Source organism: Hydra vulgaris, chromosome 12 (assembly GCF_038396675.1).
Source record: "Hydra vulgaris chromosome 12, alternate assembly HydraT2T_AEP".
In the NCBI taxonomy this organism is placed as follows: Eukaryota; Metazoa; Cnidaria; class Hydrozoa; order Anthoathecata; family Hydridae; genus Hydra; species Hydra vulgaris.
Window position 1 is genome coordinate 6,343,794 of NC_088931.1, and position 24,547 is coordinate 6,368,340.

Genomic DNA, 24,547 nt, shown 5'->3' on the forward strand with positions numbered 1-24,547 from the left:
CTTTTTCTTGGTCTTGGTGTTAAAATTTGTTTTCGAGTCTTGGTCTTGGTCTTGATTTTGAAGTACGAAGTTATGGTCTTTGTCATGGAACTTTTACTCTCTTGTACTTTCACAATGGATAGATTAACAATTAATAATAATCCTTTCATTTCTTGTTTAACTACCCTATCTCGAGGAGCGCTGTATCTTGGCAAAGTCTTATACTATATTTATTTATGTATAACAATCTTTGTTATATAGTCAAAATTGTTGATAAAATTTCTCCAATTATAAAATTTGTTTATAGTAATTTTCGTGAACGCCTAAAAGTAATTTAAGGCGCAGTTTATTTAAAACTTATATTAAGTGTACAATATGTGAGAAAAAATTAGTATAAACAAGAGTACTTCTTCTAGTTACACACAGGATAAGTAATTGCTGTTCAACATACTGCATTAACATTTAGCGATAAAACGTTTTTTCTCGTTAAAGTAGATCCATCGTAAAACGTTTTTGTCGTTAAAATGGATCCATCGTAAAAAAACTAAAATCTTTAATATTCTCAATTTCTAACTTTTTTAAATTTATTATATAAATAAAAAATATAACTGTATTTAAAAAAACCTTTAGTTAAAAAGAGTAATTGTAAAGAATCATCCTGGTTGGATAAAAAATTAACGGTGGGTCGAAACTTAGAACACTTTCTAGTAATTCTGTCATACTCCGTCTGTTTTGACAAGTTTTCACTTTTTTTTTGTTACAATTTTCATTTACAGTATTGATTTTTCAGCTCTCATAACAGCAGAGGATTTGTCTATAATACTTCAGAAACCACAGGTTCCAATTACCGTGTATTGACCCAATACTAATAATTGAAGAGGAGATGCAAAAACAGCTGAACAACAATAGTGAACGTGCTGTTAGTGGCGTGACTCTTTCAAGTTAGCATGAATCAACGCTTTTTCCTTCATATGCATAGCGCTTTCAGAGAACTGAATAACAGAATATTGTTCCATTGTCATCAACCACCATTGCCACTGTTTTCATTAAAAAAATGGTATCAACAGCATCGAGCATATATGGTGAAGAGGCACGGTTGCCAGCACAACCTATCAAACATTACACCTTTTTCAAGAGAAGCTATACTGTATTTCAGCTATTTCTGCACCGGAGGAACGTGACTTGTATATTTGAAATGCAACAGTGATGTATAAACCGTAACTGATTTATGGCAATGCGTAGTTTGTTACAACAAAGATTGACGTATTATCTAATCTCTAGACATGACGTGGCACTTAATTTCTAGTCTTAGGGAGATCTTACTTTATACAGTTTTGTTTTTGACTGTATATAAATTTGTTCGCTACACAGTATATTAATTTTAAAATTGAGCACTAGTCTAATTTGTTTTGGTAAACTAGCTTAGAACACAACAAATTAAATTATTAAATCAAATGTTTCGAATCACATAGTTGTATTTTTTTTCTTACACGAAGTACTTGTACAGATTATGTGAACTTTACTTAAAATGTTGATAATTATATAATTGTTTATGTGTTTTTTTTGTTTTTTTGCAACTATATTATGTGAATAATGGACGAGCATGTCTGCAAAGTATCTTATATATTCTTAATTTCACAGTATGATGGTCTTGAGTTGTTTGTTATTGGTACATTTTGAATTTTAACAATACAAGACCTGTTTTCCGTTATTATAAAAGAAATTCTTTGTAGACTGCATCAGTGCACTGCACAATTACCAAAACATAATTTTATTATATATGTGTAATTACTTTTTATTATAGAGTAACGTGTATTTATGGCAAAATATATTTTCTAAAAGCCTAGTAGTTTAGATAAATAAAAGAGTATTATTGTGTTGGGTTCCTAAGAATCTAAGTTTTCATCTTGGCCTTAAATATGCTTTTATGGACTTGAAGTCTTAAGTTTTAAACTTGGTCTAAGACTTTAACCCAAACGTCTAGGTCTTAGTCTTGGTTTGAACTTTACTGACTTGACTACATCTTTGCCAAAAGCCAAACACTCTGCATAAAATATAAAACTAAAAATGTTCTTGTTATTAATTTTATATCTCGTTAAGAAAATTTTTTCAAAATGGAAAATTTTCAAAATTATGTAATAAAATTTTAATTTTAAAGTCTAAAATTGTTTTTTCTGCTAATCGTATTAACCGATTTAATTTAAAAAAAAAACGATATCAACAATGTCACTTTTAACGTGTGCAATATTAAAAATATTTTTTAGTAAATTTGGTCGATTTTCCTTTTATTTCGTGGACAACACTTTTCGTGGACAACTGTTTCTGGAAATATAAATTTCTTTTTGGAGCTGGCATTGAACTTCTATTACTTTTTTAAAGATTTCCTCCTATTACTTCTGACTTCTCATCTTTGTATATTCTTTTTTCTTAAAACATTTTCCTCGTGAATTTTTATTCTTTCTGCTTTTTATCTGTAAGCTTTATTTCTTGTGCAGATGTTAATTGTTCACATTGTTTTGACTTCGTCAACCCAGTTAAATCAAAATTTATCTAGAAAATTTGAAGCTTTCCTCTTAAATCCTAAGCTTTTCTCTCTCTTTTTGGATATTTTAAATTTAAATTCTTGGTTACTAAGATGTGTCTGCTATAAAATCAATTTCATCAGGGACTACATAAAATGAAGTTTCTTTTAATTTCTAATCTAGAAAACTAAACAATAATTGATTGGCCTTACTTCTCATGGGTAATTGAGAATTTTTTTTTCGTAGAAGAAGTAAACTTGTCTTTAGTTATGAAAATATAAAAATAAATGCTTTAGTTAAATATTGATAATTCTTTGATTTTTTTAGAAAGATCATTTTATTTTTTTTTTTATTTATATAATATTATTTTCTTTTTGATAGTATTGTTTTGATTTATTATAAACATAAGCTTTAGTACATTCATCAATTTTTTGTATAAAATTTTGATAAATTTTTTATTTTAACTATTATTGTCTTTTAATTTTTTTACAATAAAAATAATTAAACATAAAAAGCAAGCCGATCAACCTTTTGTTTACTCATTTAGATATGTATTCGGACATTTGATGTTTCCAATAAACATCTAGATATTTTTTAAACGCGGCGACAGAAGCTAATCATTTCAAATGGCAAACTATTCCACAAGTTTGTAATTTGCATACTAAAATTGCTTGCTTTCTAGATTGATTAAACTATTATAATTTGTATCAATAAGTGCATAAATGAATTTAGTGTTTGTTGGCCTTAATGCGTAACTACTCTTTTTTTAATTTAACTAGATGTTTTTAATGTTTAATAAAATTAAGTAAATTTATTTAATGAAATTTAACTTTGTCCAGTTTGCTATAGCGTCCATATTGTTTAGCTTGTTGTTTCATGATGAGCTATAAGAAAGTAACTTGTTTAACTAGTATCTTCGTCAAATACGAACACAGCAGCTGAAACCAATTCAGGAAAATCATTGATACATTTTAAGAACTAATTTAACACCACCAAATATTTTCTTGAAGTTGAAAAAAACAGAAGTGAATTTTTGATATTTGGCTCATTTTATAGGCAATTTATTGTAGATTGATAATATAAAAAGTTTGTTCCCAACTTATTTTTTAATTTTTTGATAAATTAAACTAAAAAAAATTTTTATAGGAATAACAACAATATTTAATCTTCTTTTATGTTTTTAGAATTTTGCGAAACATTGTCTGATTGAAAACATGATGTCTTGTGAAGCGGAAGTGCAAATCACTTCGAATTTTTTAGGAAATGTTTATTATAATATTTTCTAAGGAGCGATATTTCAAAATTTTTTAATTCTGCTCCAATCTTTTTTTTTTTTTAGACCTGAAAAGTTTGTTTTTTTATAACTTGATGTAAAAAAGTTCCTATGATTTTTGATGTAGGGTAGATTAGGGTAATATGAGCACCATGGTAATATGAGCATACTTAAAGATTTCTTAGATGTAAGCAGTAAAGTTAAAGTTGCTATGTATTTTTTGAATCGACTTTATGTGGTGATTACAGGAATCAGTACAATTAGTGTAAATCTATATGCAGTAATTAGCGGGTATCATCTAATTAAAACGCTGTTAAGTTTTTTGCGCTTTTAAAATAATATCATCACGCATGAATGCATCTGTGGCGCCAAATTTTGGTGCTAAAATAATGAAATTAATTTTTTCATCAAGAAAAATATGTTAGCTAAAAATCCAATCCTTTTTGGCTTGAAAAACAATGCATAGAAATATTTTGTTTTGACTTTATTTAAAGATGCTATTTTTGTGTAATATGAGCATGCTCAAATTACACAGTGATTTTCATTGAAATTACCTAGTTTAAAGTCCTAAAAAAGTAGTGGTTTTAATTGGTTTTTTGAATAAAAATAAAATATAGTAAAACTTTTTAATATTTTAACAATACTAAATACTTTTCTGTAATTTAAATCCAAAAAAATTGAATTTTTATCGTTCAAAGGCTTGAGTTGATAAAATTGAAAAAAAAACGAACTAATTTTTTTTTTTTCTTGTGGAAAACATAGTAGTATTGTTTCAACAAAAGTGGCTTAAAATTTGATTTTTTTAATGATAAGTTTTGTTAATAACGAATCATTATATTCCAAAAATTAGTTCTAACTGTCAGGTTGATATTTTTTTTACAAAATTAATGTTTTTTTGTGAGCTAATTTAAAGTTTTTCTTAAGGTGCTCATAATACCCTAATCTACCCTACTTTGAAAATCTTAAAATCCAAATGTCAATACCTTACCTTACAAGTCTAGAATATATAAAAAATTTTCGCGGATTTTGTATTAATGTATTTCAAGTTACGGAGTTTTGAACTTACCCATAAAAATGAATGTTTTTTTGTTAAAATTGACAAAGTTATCGAGGCAAAATGAAGTGAAGTATAAAATAGCATTCTAAACTTATGTAGTTTTTATTGATATAAATTTTTTTTTTTTTTACTTTTGAATATTTGATGGTGTACCACCTTGAAACTTTTAATGAAAATAAAAGCTAATAATGAGAAAAAACCTTTCAAAAATAAAAAAGTAATCTTTGTTCAATTTTTAAAGCTTGTAATATTAATGCTTACAGCTACGCCATTGATCACTTGTAAAATGTAACTTGTATTTTAAGCGCCATTACTTTAATTATTGCAATACTTGAAAATCTATTGTTCAACAATAGATTATCAGTATACTTTGTGGAACTAAATTGATATATATTTTGTGAGCTTTTAGACGTGAAAAAGTAAAATTTTTAAACTATAGGTTTTTTAAAGTTGTTACAACATTCGTAAATTATTGTTTACATAAGCTAAACATTTCGTACAATTTTTATAATTTAAGTTTGCACTCCTTAATTAAAAATTATTTTATTCATATAGTTTTACCCTTTCTTGTAAAACTGTATAAATAAAATAATTTTTGCGTTTTTTTATCGGGTACCATCTCTGCTGGCCTTGCAACAAACCGCTAACTCCTTCTCACCATCTATGGCGTGACGTATCCTGATGACAATCCTTCTTTAAACCAATACTTTGGTTTTATAAACCTCGACTTCGCATAGTAACTAAGACGTTTGTTTGTTTTTCGACAACAAAAAAAGTTAAAATGGCAAACTATATATTTTGAGCAAATATTTTTAGTTTATAATTTTTATCAGAAAATGTTTTTTTTTCTGCCGTTACTTTCTTCGTTTTAAAAAATAAATGTATAAATAATGCATAAGCTTGGTTCACCTCTTGATCCTAAGGAAGCCGCATCCATAGAACGAAGAAGAAATAAAGAAATTCAGCGACAAAGCCGAATCTTCAATGCTCGAGAAAGAACTATAGGAGTGAGTTATGCTGTTAAGTTATGTAATATATAATACATACTAAGAATTTTATTTATATTTAAAATTATTGAGAAAGAAATTATTTAAAGTATTTATTTATTGTCAATCCGTAAATCACATACGTATGTGAAAAAACAAACAAGTTTGTGTAAAACTTGATTAATTATTAAATTGTAATGATCAAAATTAATTAATTAATTTTAATGATATCTTTAATTAAAGATATCATTAAATACAGCTTTTTATAAATAAAAAATGATACCACATTTTTTTATTTACTAAATATTTTAACTCAAATTAATCATAACTTTCTTAGAAATGATCTAATTTATGTAAATTTGGTATCAATTGAAAGCTGACAAAACTTAAAGATATTCCTCAAGTAAAATGGGGAATGAAAATACGTGGAAAGTGGTGGAAAGGGAATTTAAATAAAATTCTTTTAATAAAAAAAATAACTTTGTTATTTTCGATGATATTTCTAAATAAATCTTTTTTTCTAAATTAAGACAAAAAAAAAGTTGTATTTATATTGATTCCTCCCATCCAATCTAAGAGTAATATCAGCTGTATAAATGCAATTTCAACAGCATAAAGGTTGTATATTATACCTAATTCATGAACCATCTAATTCATCCATCTCTGCAATTCCGTATATCATCAATTGTAGTTACTATGAATGCAAATTTTCATCTATTCTGAAGAGCAAATATTTATTGAAAATATCTTTATTTATTGAATCTTTTTTTTAATCTCTGTATTTATATATCTTTATTTATTGAAAATAACTTATCTAGTTTTTCAAGCTAATTTATTTTTTTCAAGTTCTAGAGTTTTTATCTCTATCTTTTAGACAAGGTCCAAAAATGCATTTTCAATATTATTGGACTTGCTCTCTCTCCTAAGCTTGAGCTTCTGTCCCATCATTTTAAATTTGTGTCTCTTTCTCTTTTCTACAGACAATATCATTGTTGCTGCTAAAGTTTTATCAACCAAATCTTGCATGACTTTTCATTTAGCTAAGTTGCATCCTTTTACTGTAACTGTTCCTTTATACTCTAAAAGTTTTATTTATTTAGTTATTTTTAACATCAGTGCTTTAAAATTCTCTTCCGCCTTTATAATTTTCTGACGCACATAAGTTTTCAAGTCTTCTGTCAATTTTTTCCTTGCTCTTTAGCTCTTCTCTTTGTTTTCTGTTAACTCCCAACAGCTCCTTATTTAAATTTTATACTAAAAAAATTGCCTTAGTCACATCAAGAGAGTATTTTAGATCTGATTAAACTATAATACCTACGTCGTGTACTGTAACTGTAAAGTTCTTTGCAATAAGTGGTGTACCACAGGGATCAGTTTTAGGACCACTGCTATTTTTGGTTTTCATTAACGATTTGCTAGACCAAGTCAAAAACCTATCAAACTTTATGCTGATGATAGTAAAATAAGAAAAATAAAAAATTTGAATGGTTCAATAAGCCTTTAAAATAATGTAAATAGTATAATGGCATAGTCATCTATCTTGCTCACTAAGTTTAATTAATTTAATTAAATGTAAAAGTTAGTTTAATTAAATGCAAAGTTTATGCATGAGGAAAAAAAAATCCAAAAGCTACATTTATAATAACTGGTATCGATTGCAATTACAATTATACATTATGTAACACAGAACGTGATGTAGGTATTATAGTTCAATCAGATCTAAAATGGCACTCACAAGTTGATTCAGTAACTAGCAAAGCAAACAGAATGTTAGGTGTCACAAAGAGGACATTTAAATATTTAAACGTAAACATAGTAAAAAAGCTCTATACAACATTCATGCTTTCACATCTTGAGTTTGTGGTCCAGGCATGGTCTCCATTCCTACAACAAGACATAGACAAAATTGAGATGATCCAAAAAAGAGCAACAAAACTATCACCTACAATTAAAAAATTATCTTATAAAGCTAGGTTAAATATTATGTAATTAACGACACTAGACGAACATAGACTATGTGAAAATCTTGTTCAACATTTTAAAATTCAACATGGCCATGATAAAATAAATTGAGTTACAAACAATTATTAAAATTAATTAAACAAAAATCAAAAGAATTTTATTTACAACAATACAAATTCAAACTGAAAAAACCTTTTTGCAGAAATACCTTCAGATATCGCTTTTTCCAAAATTGAGTTGTAAATGCATAGAACAACTTACTAAAATAATTGGAGCTGCTTCAATAAATAACTTCAAAAATAAACTAGACAAACCTGAATTTTGCAGAAACTATTTGTTAAAACAAAAACAAAATGAGATGTTACAGTGCAATATCTACTGTTATTGCTCTTCGCAACTGTTTACTCCAGTTGTTATAACTATACCTTATTATTATAAGTTGAAAAATAATATTTGAGATGTTTAGCATACATATTAAACTTGAAATTTTGTTTAAAAAGTTGAAATAAATTATTTTCTAATACTTCTCAATAATACCTATAACTGAACCAATGATACTAATAACAGTCGACTATTTTTTACAAAATTTTAATAAAAGATTATACACTCTGCAATTATTGACTGGATTTTTTCTACAAAGCAAGTAAAATATGGCTCATTTCTATAAACTCAATATATATATATATATATATATATATATATATATATATATATATATATATATATATATATATATATATATATATATATATATATATATATATATATATGTATATTAGGGCTGTCCAAAAAAATTTTTTTTTTCAGATTTGATTGCATAGTTGTTTATTTTGTGCCATTTGACATAGTAATTAACTGTGCAAAAAATCTTTCCAATCAGATAATGTTTAGGGGGTGCTCAATGACCATAAAGTTTTACGAAAAATGTGAAAAACATGGAAAAAGTAACAAAGTTCCACAAATTTCTAAAGCCCGGTTAATTAGATTTTTCAGATTTGATCAGTTTTAATTATCTCTAAATATTAAATTCTGAATACAAATTACAATCCACATCCACTTTAGACTGGTTTATTAGCAGAGAAATTAATGAAATAAAATACTGCAATACGACTAAAGTTCTGCGGTTTTTGTTATATCAGAATTTTTCCAAAATAAAACACAAGGATTTTTGACTCTTTGTCATTGATTAAAATACGAATTATAAACAAAAAAACATATGAGCAATTAACATTTAATTATCGTAATGTTATAGTTCGTGCAATGTTAATGCTAGCGAGGACTATAACTCTTCAGAGTACACTTTCTGGCATCTGGCACTCGCTTTCTGTGATCCTCAGCCACCTGAATTAACCTCTGCATTTCAGATTCATTCCTTGTAATCGATTCATTAAACATCGACATTAAAGCCACAGATCGTTCGGCAGCATCATTTACTACTTTCAATGAATATACTAAATTTTTTCCTTCTTGGTATTTTGGGGAATCATTCCAGGTAGCTGGATCGTTGTTGAACAGAAAATCAATATCAACCTTCATTGACCGCAACGCACTTGCTGAAACTGATGTCACCAGCATGTCCAGAGATTTCTTCTCTAGACTTTCAATGTTCTTTAATTTGATCAACCTTTCAGACCAGTTCTCACCGTGAAATTTCATGTTGGAAATCATTTTTCGCTTCTCTTCCGTTTGAAGTTTGTTTGAAAACAAAGCTAGTGGGACCAATTCTGGTGAAAGGTACCACAAATGGTTTTGAAAGTTCTTGACTGCTGCTTCGGAAATCGTTTTATTCACAACTGCAAACTGCTTAAGTTGCTGAAACAGAAACAAGTCATTAACTGGAGCATCGCTGGCATTTGTGCATGATATCCAAGATTTTACATAAACCAGACTAGCAAATAAGCAAAATTCACAGAGATTTTTTTCCTCTTTTGTGGTCAACTTGAACTCTTCACGAAATAAATAAATCTTAAAACAATAAATAACCTTGGCCATCCAGCGAGCCATGTGATAAGCACCAGGGATCTTGAAATGATAATTTTTCTCTTCTTGATCAGGCAGTTTTCCAAGTATTAACAGACAGAGATCCATGATTTCTTTGTAGTCATCCCTTGGCATTTTAACATGCAGGTTTTCTTTGAGGAATGCAATCACTTCATTTTGTAGTTCTTGCACCAGGGGTATTTTCATTCGAATGTCATCCAGAGGTTTAAAATTTCCTTGATTAACTTTGGGCCAATATTGCTGAAATCTCTGGAAAAGAGGTATGTTGGGACCAGATGATGGTCCAAATAGTGATCCAAACACTCCTGCTACTATGATCTCATGAACATGGTGTCTGCAAGCGAAATATAACAAATTTCTACCTATATGTTTCTCTAGAACTACACATGCACCATTTTTGGAGCCAGTGTTAGAGGCTGTAGTATCAAAACTCATTCCAATAACATCACCAATTATGTCCCAGAAATTAGGCAGATGAATAACTGCTTTTGCTTGGGCTTCTCCAGTTCCAGCTGATAGTTTTGCTATTCCAAGTATTTTGTCAACATTGTGACCTGTCACACCTACAGATAGCCGGTCAACATTTGCTTTAGGGGCTGCAGAATTTGTACGATCTATCATCAGTTTGCCATCCCAGTGGACGATTAATGGTGGTTTGTCCAAATCGCAGAATTCAGTTCGAACAATGGCTTCAATATTTGATCGATGATAGGTTCGTTTTCTACGGACTGTAGAACGTGACAATGATCCATCATCGAGGTTCTGTCCACCAGCCCTTGCAATTGCTGCTGCTAGTATAGTAAATTTTGTGTCAGATAGATTAATTCTGTCTAATGTTGATGAAACATCAGGCGAGTCAAGAATTGTATCTAAGATACATTGTCGTTTTGGAGTACTTGCTAAACTTGATTCAGCTGACCCTGAAGAACTTGCTTTACTGACTTGTTGTCTGTAATAAACAGGGATTTCTATCTCAAAATCTCTATCAACCATTTTGTCATTATCAACAGCATCGTTATCGTTGTTATCACTATAACTTTCGTCATGTAAAGGTTCAATAACAGGAACTATTGCACTCGCACCAGATTGTCTTTGCTCTTCTTTTAGCTTTCGTTCTCTCTCTGCTTGTTTCCTTGCTTCATTTCTTTCTTCTAATTTTGAAAGTTCTTTGTCCTCTCCAAACATCACCATTTTTCTCTGACATCTCTGATCCAATAAAAATTCTTTATCTTCTTCAATTCTGATCATGGTTTCAGCATCCTTGTGGGCAATGTCAAAAAGTAGGCCAATGGTGTCTGTAAATGATTTCTCTCGATTTCTGAGAATCTGACAATCTGGATTTTTTTTTTTTATTATTAATTTAAATTCCTGGACTAAAGTTTTCAACTTTAAGACTACATTCGGATGAAATGCTGTCGGAATACGGGCTTTATTCCAAATAATAATCAGTTCATCAACAGTTATTTTAAGACTTTCAGGCACTGACTTTTTGGTTGAATTAAGATGATAAAAAAATGTTTTTAAAACATCAGATGTTAAGGGAAGAACTTTATCTGGAAGATTTGGCTCTGGTTGTCCAGTTAAAAAGATTTTGGTTTGAAGTCGTGTAATGATAGCAACACGAGATGATGCTGCCATTTCAATGATAACTGAAATATTATGAGAAAATCAAAACTCAATACCATATTATACAAACTTATCATTCAGTTGTTGGTTTATGCAGCTGCAGCAATATATTATAATAATTATTACTAAAGAAATTAAATAAATATTTTTAAATTAGAAATTATTATTATCTGCACTTAATAACAAACAATACACTACCAGACTACCATGCTAGTTTTCTGTAATAGGTTACTAAGGTTAGGTACTATCAAAATATTAATACATTTGTTGTCAAACTGAAATTCCAAATAAAAATAATATTTATACTTGTAAACCTTTTTATTCTGTTTAAACAAATTCTAAATTGAGTTAAATAATAGTATTAAAATTATGAATACAAATTTTAACAAAATGATATAAACACAGTTGTTTTAAACACTAGCAGACATTTTTTAGTCTGGTGCCCTGATGACAGTTAATCTGCTGCACTTTAATTAATCTATATAGCACGCAATCAGGCAATATTTCAGTGGAAAAAATCTAACTAACCAGGTTCTAGAAATTTTTGGAACTTTGGAACTTTTTACACATTTTTGACGTTTTTCGTAAAACTTTATGGTCATTGAGCACCCCCTAAACATTATCTGATTGGAAAGATTTTTTCCACAGTCAATTACTATGTCAAATGGCACAAAATAAACAACTATGCATTCAAATCCGAGAAAATTTTTTTTTTCCTGTATTCACATGAACAGCCCTAATGTATATATATATATATATATATAGATCTATAGTTTGTTGTCTTTAAGAAGAGCGGAAGGAAAAAAGTGATTCTTACGCCAACACATACGTCACTTTTAATTACTTTTGACCTTTCGTCCAACAAGCGTGTTGGACGAAAGTAAAAACCGTTAATTTAATTACAAATAAATCGTTTTTTAAAAAAACAACAAAAACGCAAATTTAATTGACCAGAATGTTTTAAAATCATTCTGAATGTTTTTAACAATATAAACAATGTTTTTATTTTTTTTACTGTAAATCATGCGCGGAGTGTTGCTACATCAACTATCTTATAGCCTGACTCGCAAGGGAGTGCTGCTACATTGACTGACAAATAGCCTGACTCGCAAGGAAGTGCTGCTACATCGACTGACAAATAGCCTGACCCGCAAGGAAGTGCTGCTACATCTACTATCTATTAGCCTGACCCGCAAGGGAGTGTTGCTACATCGACTGAGGGTTTGGTTGGGGCAGGCAGTCTATCAATTAATAAAAAAAAATAATTCCGGTCTTGCATTTTAATTTTTACTTTTTGTCAACAAAATATGGAAAAAACATTCGGACAACATCTACGGGGTAAAAATATATGAAATCATCAAAAAAAAAATAATTTTCGACACCCTTACGTCTCAGAATTTGTTTATTTTTACACCACTTGCAGTCCATATCAAAAAAATAATAACTGCGAAAATTTTAGTTAAAAATACCAATGGGTTCCAGAGATATCGTCACTTGAAATAATGCTGACTCAGCATTTTAGTGATTTTCTGAAGTGACTACAAAGCAACTTTGACATACAGTATCTTCATAATGGCTTGGGGAAGTTTCCTAAAATTTGGTACTCTAATAGATTTTAACTTGAGGAATCCAAAAAAAGCACCCTCAAGACTCGATTATCTCAAGAAATGCCTCATTTGTCCAATTTTGTTCAAAATTATTGACTTGTAAATTAGTGATTTTTGGAGGTAAAATGAAGACTGTGGCCCAAAATCCCGAGTAAAAAGTTTAATTGTATATCAATATTTTATCTTAGGTCTACTGAAAAAAATTAGATTCATCAATTGTCTCTCTAATACATGATCAAAATTTGCATTTAAAAATGGTGTCTTTTTAGAAAAATTTAAATTTTGTAACAAAAGCAATTAAAATATTTTTTAAAACATTTATTTGAATAAAACATCAAATAGTGTTATTTATTAACTAGTTTAGGATATTTGTAGTCATGGGCCAAGGAAGACGCCCTCCCCTCCCACGAGAGGCCCCCATGCCGCCCCATCTCCCTAGATTTTTTTTTTTTTTTTTTACATAAAATGAATAAATAATAGTTGATTGTTAAAATACATTTTAAAAGCATATTTTTTCAGTTTAAGTTTGAGAAACAGTTTATTTGCGTTACTTCAAATCAATAAATACTTACCTCTTATTTCAAAGATCTTTTTACGATTTTAAGTCATAAATTTTAAAACCAAAGATATTAAAACATTTCTAAAACATTTTGACAATCAATATCTTTATGAAGTTTTAGACTAATATAGTCATTGACATAATAAGATGGGAGTGATTTGTGATTTATTTAAACCCCCACCCCTCCTTCTCAGCCTACAATTCAAGAATTTGAAAAAAATAAAAGAAATTTTAAATGCAAAATAGGTAAATAAAATAAAAACAAAATTATTTTAAACATAATTAATTTTTTTTTGTAACCAACATTTTTTATATTCTTCAAATTTAAATCAGATATGTTGTATGTACGACCTGATATTGTTCGCGGTGTAGAAATTAGGCATATAACTTCAGAATTGAGCACCCAACACTCATCAGTTCTCATTGGCCAAAAGAAGTTTTTACCTGGTCCATGTGGATGCATGAATCTGACTTTTATATCAAGCTCACTTACATCTTCAGCAATCCCTACCCACCAAAATCCATCATAAAAACATGCAACATAATCCATTTTTTTAATATTTAATGAAATATCTACATAATGTTTGCTTTTTGGAATGATATCAAATATTTCAGTGCATGCATCAGTACTTATTTTTTTATAACTTATAGTGTTTGGAGCAATTGGAATAAAATGATGATACATCCTTGTGCCAGGAACTGTTCTTCCACCTAAATATCCTTTTTCTAATTGTGCTCGTGTTTGATCAATTTCTTCTTTTGAAAATAACTTAAAATAAATTCCATTTATCTTGGCTTTACAAAAGGAGTACATTAAATTAACATCTAAAATCTGCCCAGTAGTTATTTGTTTTAGACTTTCTTGACATACTACTCTTTTAACAGTCCCACCAACACCATCACAGGGGGATTTACCATGATTGGTAGCAAAAAATACCCATTCAGCATTTAAATCAAAGTCTTTACTGTGATGACAAAAATTGATAAAATTTTTAAAATTTTTTAAATTGTGCTGCACAATCGAAAAGTATTTCACACTTGATACATCAGGTAGATTTTCTTTGATATATCTAGTTATATCTTCCTGAGTCTTGCAAATAAATCCATCGGTTACATCGATGCAACATACATTCTGCATTTTCAAGAGAGCAAACAATCAATGCCATGAAATCTTTATAACTTTTATTCCACCTAATGGCATCAATGAGAAATTTTGTATTTTGGTGATGTATGCAAACACATATATTGTGGGTACCTGACGCATTAGTTGTAATACACCATTTAGGTTTAAGAGTACAAAATTTTGACAAACTGACTTTGACGTTAGGGTAGTCTTTTTTAAATGCAACATGTAATTCATTAAGATTGAGTAGCAATAATCTTTTTTGAACATGTTGGTTTTTCTTAATACTTACATAATCTTTTTTTCCTGTCATCGTTCTTGAAAATTCATCACTTTGATAAAAGTTAATCACTAAATTAACTGTTTCTGGTGAAAGTGGGTTTCCAGTTTTTTTTCCGGGCAATGATAGAATTCCTCTCTCATTTTTAACTTTTCTTGCTGTTCGAACAAGATACTCAGACACTTCAAAGTAGCTTGATATTTTTTTACGTGTCCATGATTTTGGTGCGAGTGTTAACAATTGCACCTTATGGCAATAAGAGTCAGTCTCTGAAATTTTATTTTTTATTTCATACATTAAAATGTCTAGATCATGGTCATTGTTAATGTTGTTGTTTAAAATGGGGCTTTTTATTTCTGTTGTTAAAAAAGTTTCTTTAATATTATATGCTAATGAGACCATTTTTGCAACTCTGTCAATAGTGTTCTCAAACTTTTGTTTTGCTACAGGCAATTTGCTGTGTTTTGAAAGACTTTTTAGTTTGACTGGTGAAATTCCAAGCAATTCTATAGTGGTATCTAACTTAATTTTTTTCTCACTTTTGGATTCCCATTCCTCCTGTGAATTTAAATCTTCATCAGTTTCTATTGCTTTTTTGTAACATTTACTGCAGAATTTCCAACCTGGGGTTACATAAACATTATTTTTTTGCAAATAGTTTGTCATGTCTATGGAAATCTTTATATTACCTAAAAAACAAATTTAGTTTTACGTGGTTAAAATAACTGAAATTATCAAACATTTTATAAATAATAAATTGTTTTCTTTTAATTTCCATATCAATTCTGTTGTAAATAAGGTAAGATTACCTTTTATAGCAATTTTTTTACTTTCCTAGTGTGTGCCAAAAGGATTGCAACACTTTGTTATTTTTCTCTCAAAATATTTTCCATAGAATTGCTCATGATAACTACATATAATTCTTATTGAACTATATTTTTCCTTTAAATTTGCTCGCCATATTATTTCTTCTTGTTTTTCACAAGGAAGATCTTTAAATTGAACAAAACCTTGTTTTCTTGAAAATCCAGTTTTGTGGCAATGAATGTTAAGACTTTTTCCAATGTCACATTTCTCCATATTAATTATTTTTATTATTTATTACCTAACAAAATAATATAAAAACTATAAAATTAAAAGTAATTCTTTAAGAAAATACAAACAAGTAAATACCTTTAAAAAGAACAAAACAAAACTTATGTTTGTTTTTTATATAAAAGGAGGTTTTAAGTCACCAATTTGAAATAATGAAAAAATTTTTTTTTTTAAATTAAAATTAAATTGTATGATTTTGCATTATTTATTCATTTTATGCAAAAAAAAAAAAAAAAAAAAATCTAAAAGGGGCCTCCCGTGGGAGGGGAGGGGATCTCCCTTGGCCCATGACTATAAATATCCTAAACTAGTCAATAAATGACACTATTTGATGTTTTATTCAAATAAATGTTTTAAAAAATATTTTAATTGCTTTTGTTACAAAATTTAAATTTTTCTAAAAAGACACCATTTTTAAATGCAAATTTTGATCACGTATTAGAGAGACAATTGATGAATCTAATTTTTTTCAGTAGACCTAAGATGAAATAATGATATACAATTAAACTTTTTACTCGGGATTTTGGGCCACAGTCTTCATTTTACCTTCAAAAATCACTAATTTACAAGTCAATAATTTTGAACAAAATTGGATAAATGAGGCATTTCTTGAGATAATCGAGTCTTAAGAGTGCTATTTTTGGATTTCTCAAGTTAAAATCTATTAGAGTACCAAATTTTAGGAAACTTCCCCAAGCCATTATGAAGATACTGTATGTCAAAGTTGATTTGTAGTCACTTCAGAAAATCACTAAAATGCTGAGTCAGCATTATTTCAAGTGACGATATCTCTGGAACCCATTGGTATTTTTAACTAAAACTTTTGCAGTTATTATTTTTTTGATATGGACTGCAAGTGGTGTAAAAATAAACAAATTCTGAGACAAAAGGGTGTCATGGTCTGGATGATTTCATATATTTTTACCCAACGGGTTTATATATATATATATATATATACAATATATATTGTATATATATATATTATTTATATATTGTATATATATATATATATATTTATATGTATATATATATATATTTTACCCTACGGGTTTATATATATATATATATATATATATATATATATATATATATATATATATATATATATATATATATATATATATATATATATTATATATATATATATATACAATATATATATTATATATATATTGTATATATATATATATATATATATATATATATATATATATATATATATATATATATATATATATATATATATATAAAAATCTATATATATATATAGATATAAAATATATATACAATATATATATATATATATCATTTTTAATAAGAAAATATTTAATAAGGAAAAAGAATTTTATTTTTGATGAAGTATTGTAAATTATGCTATTTTCAAAAAGACTTGTGTATTATATGTTTTTAGTGGTAAAAACTGTACTTTTTCATTGGAACAACACATATTTATTTTTTATGTTGTTGATAATGTTTAGTAAGCAGATTTAACTTAAATTAATGTAAATTGTTGTTATTGCCCTTTAAAGCACTAGTAATAATAAATGAACTTTTTGATTGCAAGAAGTATTATTTTTTAATATGAGTTTTTGTTAATTGTAATCAGCTTTCTCAATTGTGTGTCTTAGGTTTGAAAAAAAGCATTATAGTACACAAAAACTAGAAAATGAAGGATTAAACAGAAAATTCATCTTGAACCTATACATTTATACATTTAGTTAAAAAATAAAAAAAAACGAAAAATGTTGTGTAAACTTTTGTGTTTGTTAATGCATGTTTGAGGTGAACGTTCAAGAGCAATCAAAAGAATGTTTTCAGTGAATGTTAAGTAAACTTTCGCTGTTTGTTATTTAAACTTTTGTATTGAATGTTCAAGAACTGTAAATTGGAGTTCATGAAGTTTGGTTTACTTAAAGTTTACAGCGAATGCTACATGAACCTAAATAAATGTTGTGCCAAGATTCTTGAATGTTACTTGTTAGCTGGGTATATATATATATATATATATATATATATATATATATATATATATATATATATATATATATATATATATATATATATATATATATATATATATATATATATATATATATATATATATGTTATATATTATTTAATGTGGTTTAGCTTAATCTAGGTTGATCTCCAAGCTTTAGAAGAGCAAGTGAAAGAGAAAAGAATATTAAATGCCCAAGAAAAAAGAAAGCATGATGCCTTTGGTATGTAAACCTATTTTTAATAATGCATATTCAGCTGCCTGTTCTTAGTGATCAAAATATAATGACTTATATAGTTGAATGTATAAGAGGTAAATTTGAAGTTTTTGTAAATAGTTCTGTCTCATTCTTAGGACAGGTTTTAAGATCTGATGTAAATGAAACTTTAGTTGTATTTTCCACAGCATCTAATGTTTGAGTGATTTAATTATTAGTTAATAAATAAATTGTTTGCTTGTGGAAGAACTTTAGTACTTGTTGTTAATTACTGTTTACTAGTACTTAAACTTAATGTTTGTTGACCACCAATTCCACTACAAAATGTTTTTTCAGGGACACCTTTCCTGTGCAGACCAGCACCATTCAGACCTCTTTTTCTAACATTTCTAAACATTTCTTTCTTGAAACTTATTTTTTTTTAATTTTTTTTTTTTTTATTTAAATTAAAAAAATAATAAAAACTATTTTGTATTGAAAGACATTGCAAATACAAAATATATCAAAAATTGAATTTTTTTTTTTTTGTATTATTTTGTAAAATTGTATTTAAAATACAAATTCTAACTTCCCAACTGGAAAAGTGTTTTAAATAAAAAATAAATATACTTTAAAAGTATTTTAAATATATGTTTAAAATAGTTACATTTAAAATACTTTACAACACTGGTTGCAACACTGGTCGCAACAACATTTAAAAAAATAAGAACAAAGGGTAGTTCTTTTCGTTCTTAATTTATCTTCGAACTTTAATTTTGATCTTCTAAAATAAATTATTTTTTCTAAGAAGATAAAGATAATAAATATATAAAAATAAACATTTAAAAAAATGTAAAATTTAGACAATTTTAAACTGAGAAAAACTTGAAATTGTGAAAATCAAAAAAATATTTTGAAATTTGATATAGAAAATCCATATTTAATAACTTCAAAAGCATATGAAGTTCCAAAATCAAATTGTCATTATACATACAGAGAACAAAACTTCAAACAGAAAACCGGGAAATGCTGGAAAATATTTAATGACAAAAAGAAAGCTAAATCAATATTTGACTCAATTCATTAAAATCTAACTCAGTCACAACAAGATTTAGTTACAAATTTTAAATGCAGTAGATATTTCATTAAAAGAGCAATGAAAAAGAAAAATCTAAAAACTCATAACAAGAATGTTATACCAAAAATGTCACTTAATGAAGAAGTAAAGGCAATTGGATAAGCTAAAAATTTCTTTAAATTATGACTAAAAAAACTTTTTTTACTTACTGTAAAAAAGATCACTTGATGCTTCCAGTTAGTCAATACATTATTAGTCAAAACATTATAAAGCATCTGACAGATTTAAGTACATTTGAGAGAAAAAAATTGTGTGCAAGTTATTTGTATGGCAGACTATTTGTAGTTTTGGCTTGAAAAGCTCTCCTTTTATAACAAGTCAAACTTTAACATTAGATCTATATATGACTAAATGCTTGGAGAAACAACTATTCCCTCTGATTAAAGTATAAAGAAAACATAAACAACTTTACTTTGGGCAGATCTGGCATCTATCCACTGTTCCAAAAAAGTAATAGATTTGAAAAGTCAATGCTGTTCTAAAGGGTGCTAATCCACTGAACTATTCTGAGTAGTTAGTATTATATCTCACTGAGCAATAGTGAAAGGAGTATTGAAGGCGAATCTGCAAATAGTGTTGATGTATACTTTCTAAAAAATTAAGTTACTAATTTAATGTCATAAAGTTGAGGTATAATTTTTTGTTGTTGTTGAAATAAAAAACTAAGTACCCAAAAAACCCATAAAAAAAAAAAAAAACTAAGCACCCACATGAAAAAAAAAAAAACTAAGCACCCACATGAAAAAAAAAAAACTAAGCATCCACATGAAGAAAAAAAAAACTAAGCACCCACATGAAAAAAAAAAAACTAAGCACCCACAATAAAAAAAAAAAAAAACTAAGCACCCACATGAAAAAAAAAAAAATAAGCACCCAAAAGAAAAAAAAAAAAAAAATAAGAACCCACATGAAAAAAAAAAAACTAAGCACCCACATGAAAAAAAAAAAAAAACAAAGCACCCACATGAAAAAAAAAAAAACTAAGCACCCACATGAAAAAAATTGTTAGAATTGATTAAGTAGTTTTTAAGAAAGTTTAAATTTGTCCAAATTTCAATTGCTTTAGTGGTTTTACTTTTTCAACATCTGATTTATTCTATCATGGCTCTTCGAGCTACCCTTTACCCCATGATTTTCTTCTTGTACAGGTGCTATTTCTTTTAATCATTTTTTCATCTTTTCTGTAACTTCTTAGAGAAAATACATCTTTTTATTGTTGTAAAAACTCATTGCAAAAATGTCTGACTCTAAGGTCCATTCTTAGATTACTAAACCCCATTTTTTATGTCAGAAGTTAGGTTTTTAAAATTTTTTGAAAATCTTTAATAGAATCATTAACATAAGCAAGTAACATTCCATCTCTCTTACATGGGTCTGATCTTTATTGATCTTGATTATTTATCTCTTAAATCTAATGATCACAATCTTCCTTTCATACTGAAGAAACAGATAAATCAACAGTAGGACAAATTACTCCTGTTTACGTTGCTAAATTTATTTTTTACTTGAACATTTGTTATTGACATGCTTACTATCATTATGTTATCATAATGTAGTGGTTGTCATGACATAGTGTTGTTTATCATTATTATTATCATTAAGCCCCACTTTGTTTTCGGTAGATTCCCACTCAACTTGTTTCTTAGTAATGGCCTTATTCGTCAAGGTTCGTGTTTTGAAGTTAAAGAGTTGACAGAGGGTTGTAATATTTTAAAGAAAAAAAGTAGCTTGCTTGGGTATATTGGCTCCCACAGCTTTTGGTGATGATATATAAAAATAAAAAAATGAATAAAAAAAAATGCCAATAAGGTTGTAAACCTGTTGTATAGGTTAAGGCTAAAAATAAAAATAGCATTTGTATACATGTTTGGCTTTCTTGCTTGCACTATTTAAAATAAATATTTAAGTAAAAAAATGCTTTAACTTACAAGTGTACAACTGTGGCATGCACTATACTTCAAGTCTTGGTTAAGTGCTATTCAAGCAAAAACTTTAATTTTTGATTTATTGAAAACTTGAGATTAAATATCATATTTTCATAAAGTAACTCTAAAACCAGAAATTTCTATAAGACTTTTTTTCTCTTACAGCCAATGAAATGCTTAGAAACGAAAAGCTTTGTCTGCTGTTACAAAAGCGTCAAGAAAATGATATTAGAGAAATAAATAAATCCATAAATGAATTTCGAAAGACTTTTCAGCCTCCTGAAAGTAGGCGAGAGTTTGATATTTATGATCCAAATAGTAAAAAAAAAGACAAACCGGCTCGAGTATCAGATGATGATTCTCGATGTGGTGTTTCCAGCATGCAGAAATTTACAGGCGAAGATTTAGATGAGAAATTAAGAAAAAAGTTTCAGCAAGAACAAAATCGGTTATTTTTTATTATTTTTTTAATTAAAGTACTTGTTCTATTTTTATTTATTTTTTTAATGAAGAATTTGTTATATTTTATAGAGAGTGGATCAATCAACAAGTAATGAAAAAGAAAGAAGCTGTTGAAAGTCTTCAGCAAACACTCCATCTTCTTGATCTCAAAGCGATTGAAAATGATCAGCGTTCAACTGAACTGTCCATAGCAGAACAAGAATCAAGAAAAGCAATTAACTTAGCTGTTAAAGATTATAATTTAGCTCTTGCTGAGGCGCAAAAACATAGGAACGAATGTCTTAAAAAAAACGAACTTGAGAATAACTTAAACGAAATAAAAAGCCAAGTTTTTGGAGATTTTTTAACTGAAAATCCTGACGTTTCAAAAAGTGCATACGGTTCTCATCGTGTTATTACTGATCGCTGGAAAGGAATGAGTCCAAATGAAATTAGCATAATTAAAATGGAACAAGAAAAGCAATTGGAGGAGAAGTTGGTAATCATACTTTTAATATTGTTTTTTTATATAATTCTTTTACCTTAAATTTTGATTTGAACAGTAAATTAGAATAAGATTTGATTACTTCTAAAGCAATTGATGAAACAGAGTGCTCGAGAAGAAGACGAATGGAATCAAGAAATTTTAAAAAGGGCAAAAGCAGCTATGATTATGGAGCAAATGCAAGAAAGAAAGAAAAAAGACTTTTATAAAAAGCTTGCTGAAGAAAACTGTCAATTGGCAGCCTCTCAAAAGTCGAGGTTTTTATTTATACAAATCTTTTTCTAGTTGTTTTTCTATTTTATCAAAATAGTGTTTGATCATATATCAAATTTATGTAGTTTTCATTTAATTTATTTTCCTGTTGATTTCAGTCCCTTTTTTTTATTTAAATTTCTTTTTCTTTATTGTAATATTTTAAATTATCAAACTTTATTGCATTTAGGCTGAAGTACATGAATGAGGTGGTTTATACAAATCAACCAACTCCTGATTTTTTCAGCCAATTTAACACAAGCAGCCGTTGAAATAAAATATTTATTTTGTACTATATATGGATTATTAGATAATTTTGATATTCATTATGCTATTCTGTTTAGTCATTATTTTTTAAGTATTGATTGTTTTTTGCAGGTAGGTTTAAATTTTTTTCAAATGATAGCAAAGCCAAGTCAAAGATAGGGAGCAAATTACTGCATCTATACAAAATAGGGAAAGTGGATAATAATTCAATTAATTATTTAATTTTATTAAAAGTAAAGTGTTTTTTTTTTATAAGAAAGCAAATTTAATTCTGCACTTAAAAAAAATTAAATATTAGTTTTAAATATTGCTATAGCGTTTACGGAAATTATCGCTTGCTGAGCGTAGTTAAGGAGAGATCCGAACGATATGCATTTCTTAAAAACAAAAATTTACATTTTTAAACTTCAACTTTTTGTGTTTTCTGCTTATTTTCGACAGGGCAGCATCGCGTTTTATGTATTTTAGTGGTAGTTTATACCGAATATTTGTAAACAAAATAAAACAACGAGCTTCGTGATTTTTTTAAAAGATAAGCGAATCAAAACTCACACAAAATAAAACGGCATTTTTTGAAAACGGAAGGGCCTAAACGCTATATTTTTCTTCGGATCTCTCCTTAACTACGCTGAGTGATCAAGAAATAGACTACGGCGTTGGGAGAAATCCATCGCGGCAGTAATATACAAATTCATAAAATTAAAGCAAAAATGATGTCATTGCAACGTAACAGATTCCTCTCATTTAGCTTAAAAAAATTAGTCTCCAATAGTGTGTCGTCACTAAATCACCATTGTCGGGATTTAAAACTTTCTTCTGCAATCTTGAGCATTGCAAACGCATTATCGCAAATCTTACACATATAGTTATTAGGCATAAAAGAGATTATTTTTTGTTTAGTCTAATTGTACCACTACAATGTTGCACATCTCAGTTGCCTTTAGTTATGTTTCTCTCATGTTTCACCGACCTAACTCGCACCACATGATCAATCTAACTAATAAACACCTTGATAACTATACCGGATGCTACATCAATTTTATTGCGAATAAAATGTTAAACAAATGTCAAATATTTACCATAGTGAAAAACGGTTTTTATACTGACTCTACAAAACTCTCTTTTAAGTATAATTCTTAGTTTCGGTATCCACAACAGTATGATAATTTTACTAGAGTCTAATTGCTGGTTTTTAATATTTTTATGTAAAATAGTTCATAAATTTTTGGCGATATTGGAAAACTGTTTGTATGAGTGTCCATTATGGGTAAACACATTAAAAAGAAACTTAATTTCACTTTGAATATTCTGTTCTAAACATATTTTATATGCTCTTGAATGAAAACCTTTAAAAATACTTATTGCTATATTAGATGAAATTAAAGGTTTTTGAATGTGGTTTAACTAATACATTAGTAATTGCTTGTTTACGATATATTGAAAATTCGTATTTATGAAGAAATTGATTGGCGGAAAATACAAACGTCTCAAAAATTTATTTGATTTTGAGAATTTTGGTGTTCAAATAGCTGTATCATGTGAATTTAAAATATCTAAAAAAGAATTTCCGTTGTCAATATTAAAAATTCGAGTTTGACTATCACCAACATACCTTTTATAAGTTATTAGCGCAGTATTAAACCAATTAGATCAGAGCTATTAAGATATGTGTTTTGTCATCACATAAAAATAACATTTACTTACACAAAGTTTAATAAGCTTGTGAATATCTACTAATGACAATTTAGTTGACA

The 24,547-nt window shown here is 27.8% G+C and overlaps 1 protein-coding gene across 1 annotated transcript; it reads left to right on the forward strand.

The window, feature by feature from the left end:
• Positions 1-5,549: 5,549 nt before the first annotated feature.
• On the forward strand, positions 5,550-22,850 carry LOC100215082 (RIB43A-like with coiled-coils protein 2). Its single transcript, XM_065811363.1, has 6 exons — positions 5,550-5,838; positions 18,211-18,292; positions 21,494-21,776; positions 21,860-22,268; positions 22,365-22,531; positions 22,717-22,850. The coding sequence occupies exons 1-6, from the start codon at positions 5,722-5,724 to the stop codon at positions 22,796-22,798; spliced, it is 1,140 nt and encodes a 379-aa protein (XP_065667435.1). The 5' UTR covers positions 5,550-5,721; the 3' UTR covers positions 22,799-22,850.
• The last annotated feature ends 1,697 nt before the right edge of the window (positions 22,851-24,547 follow it).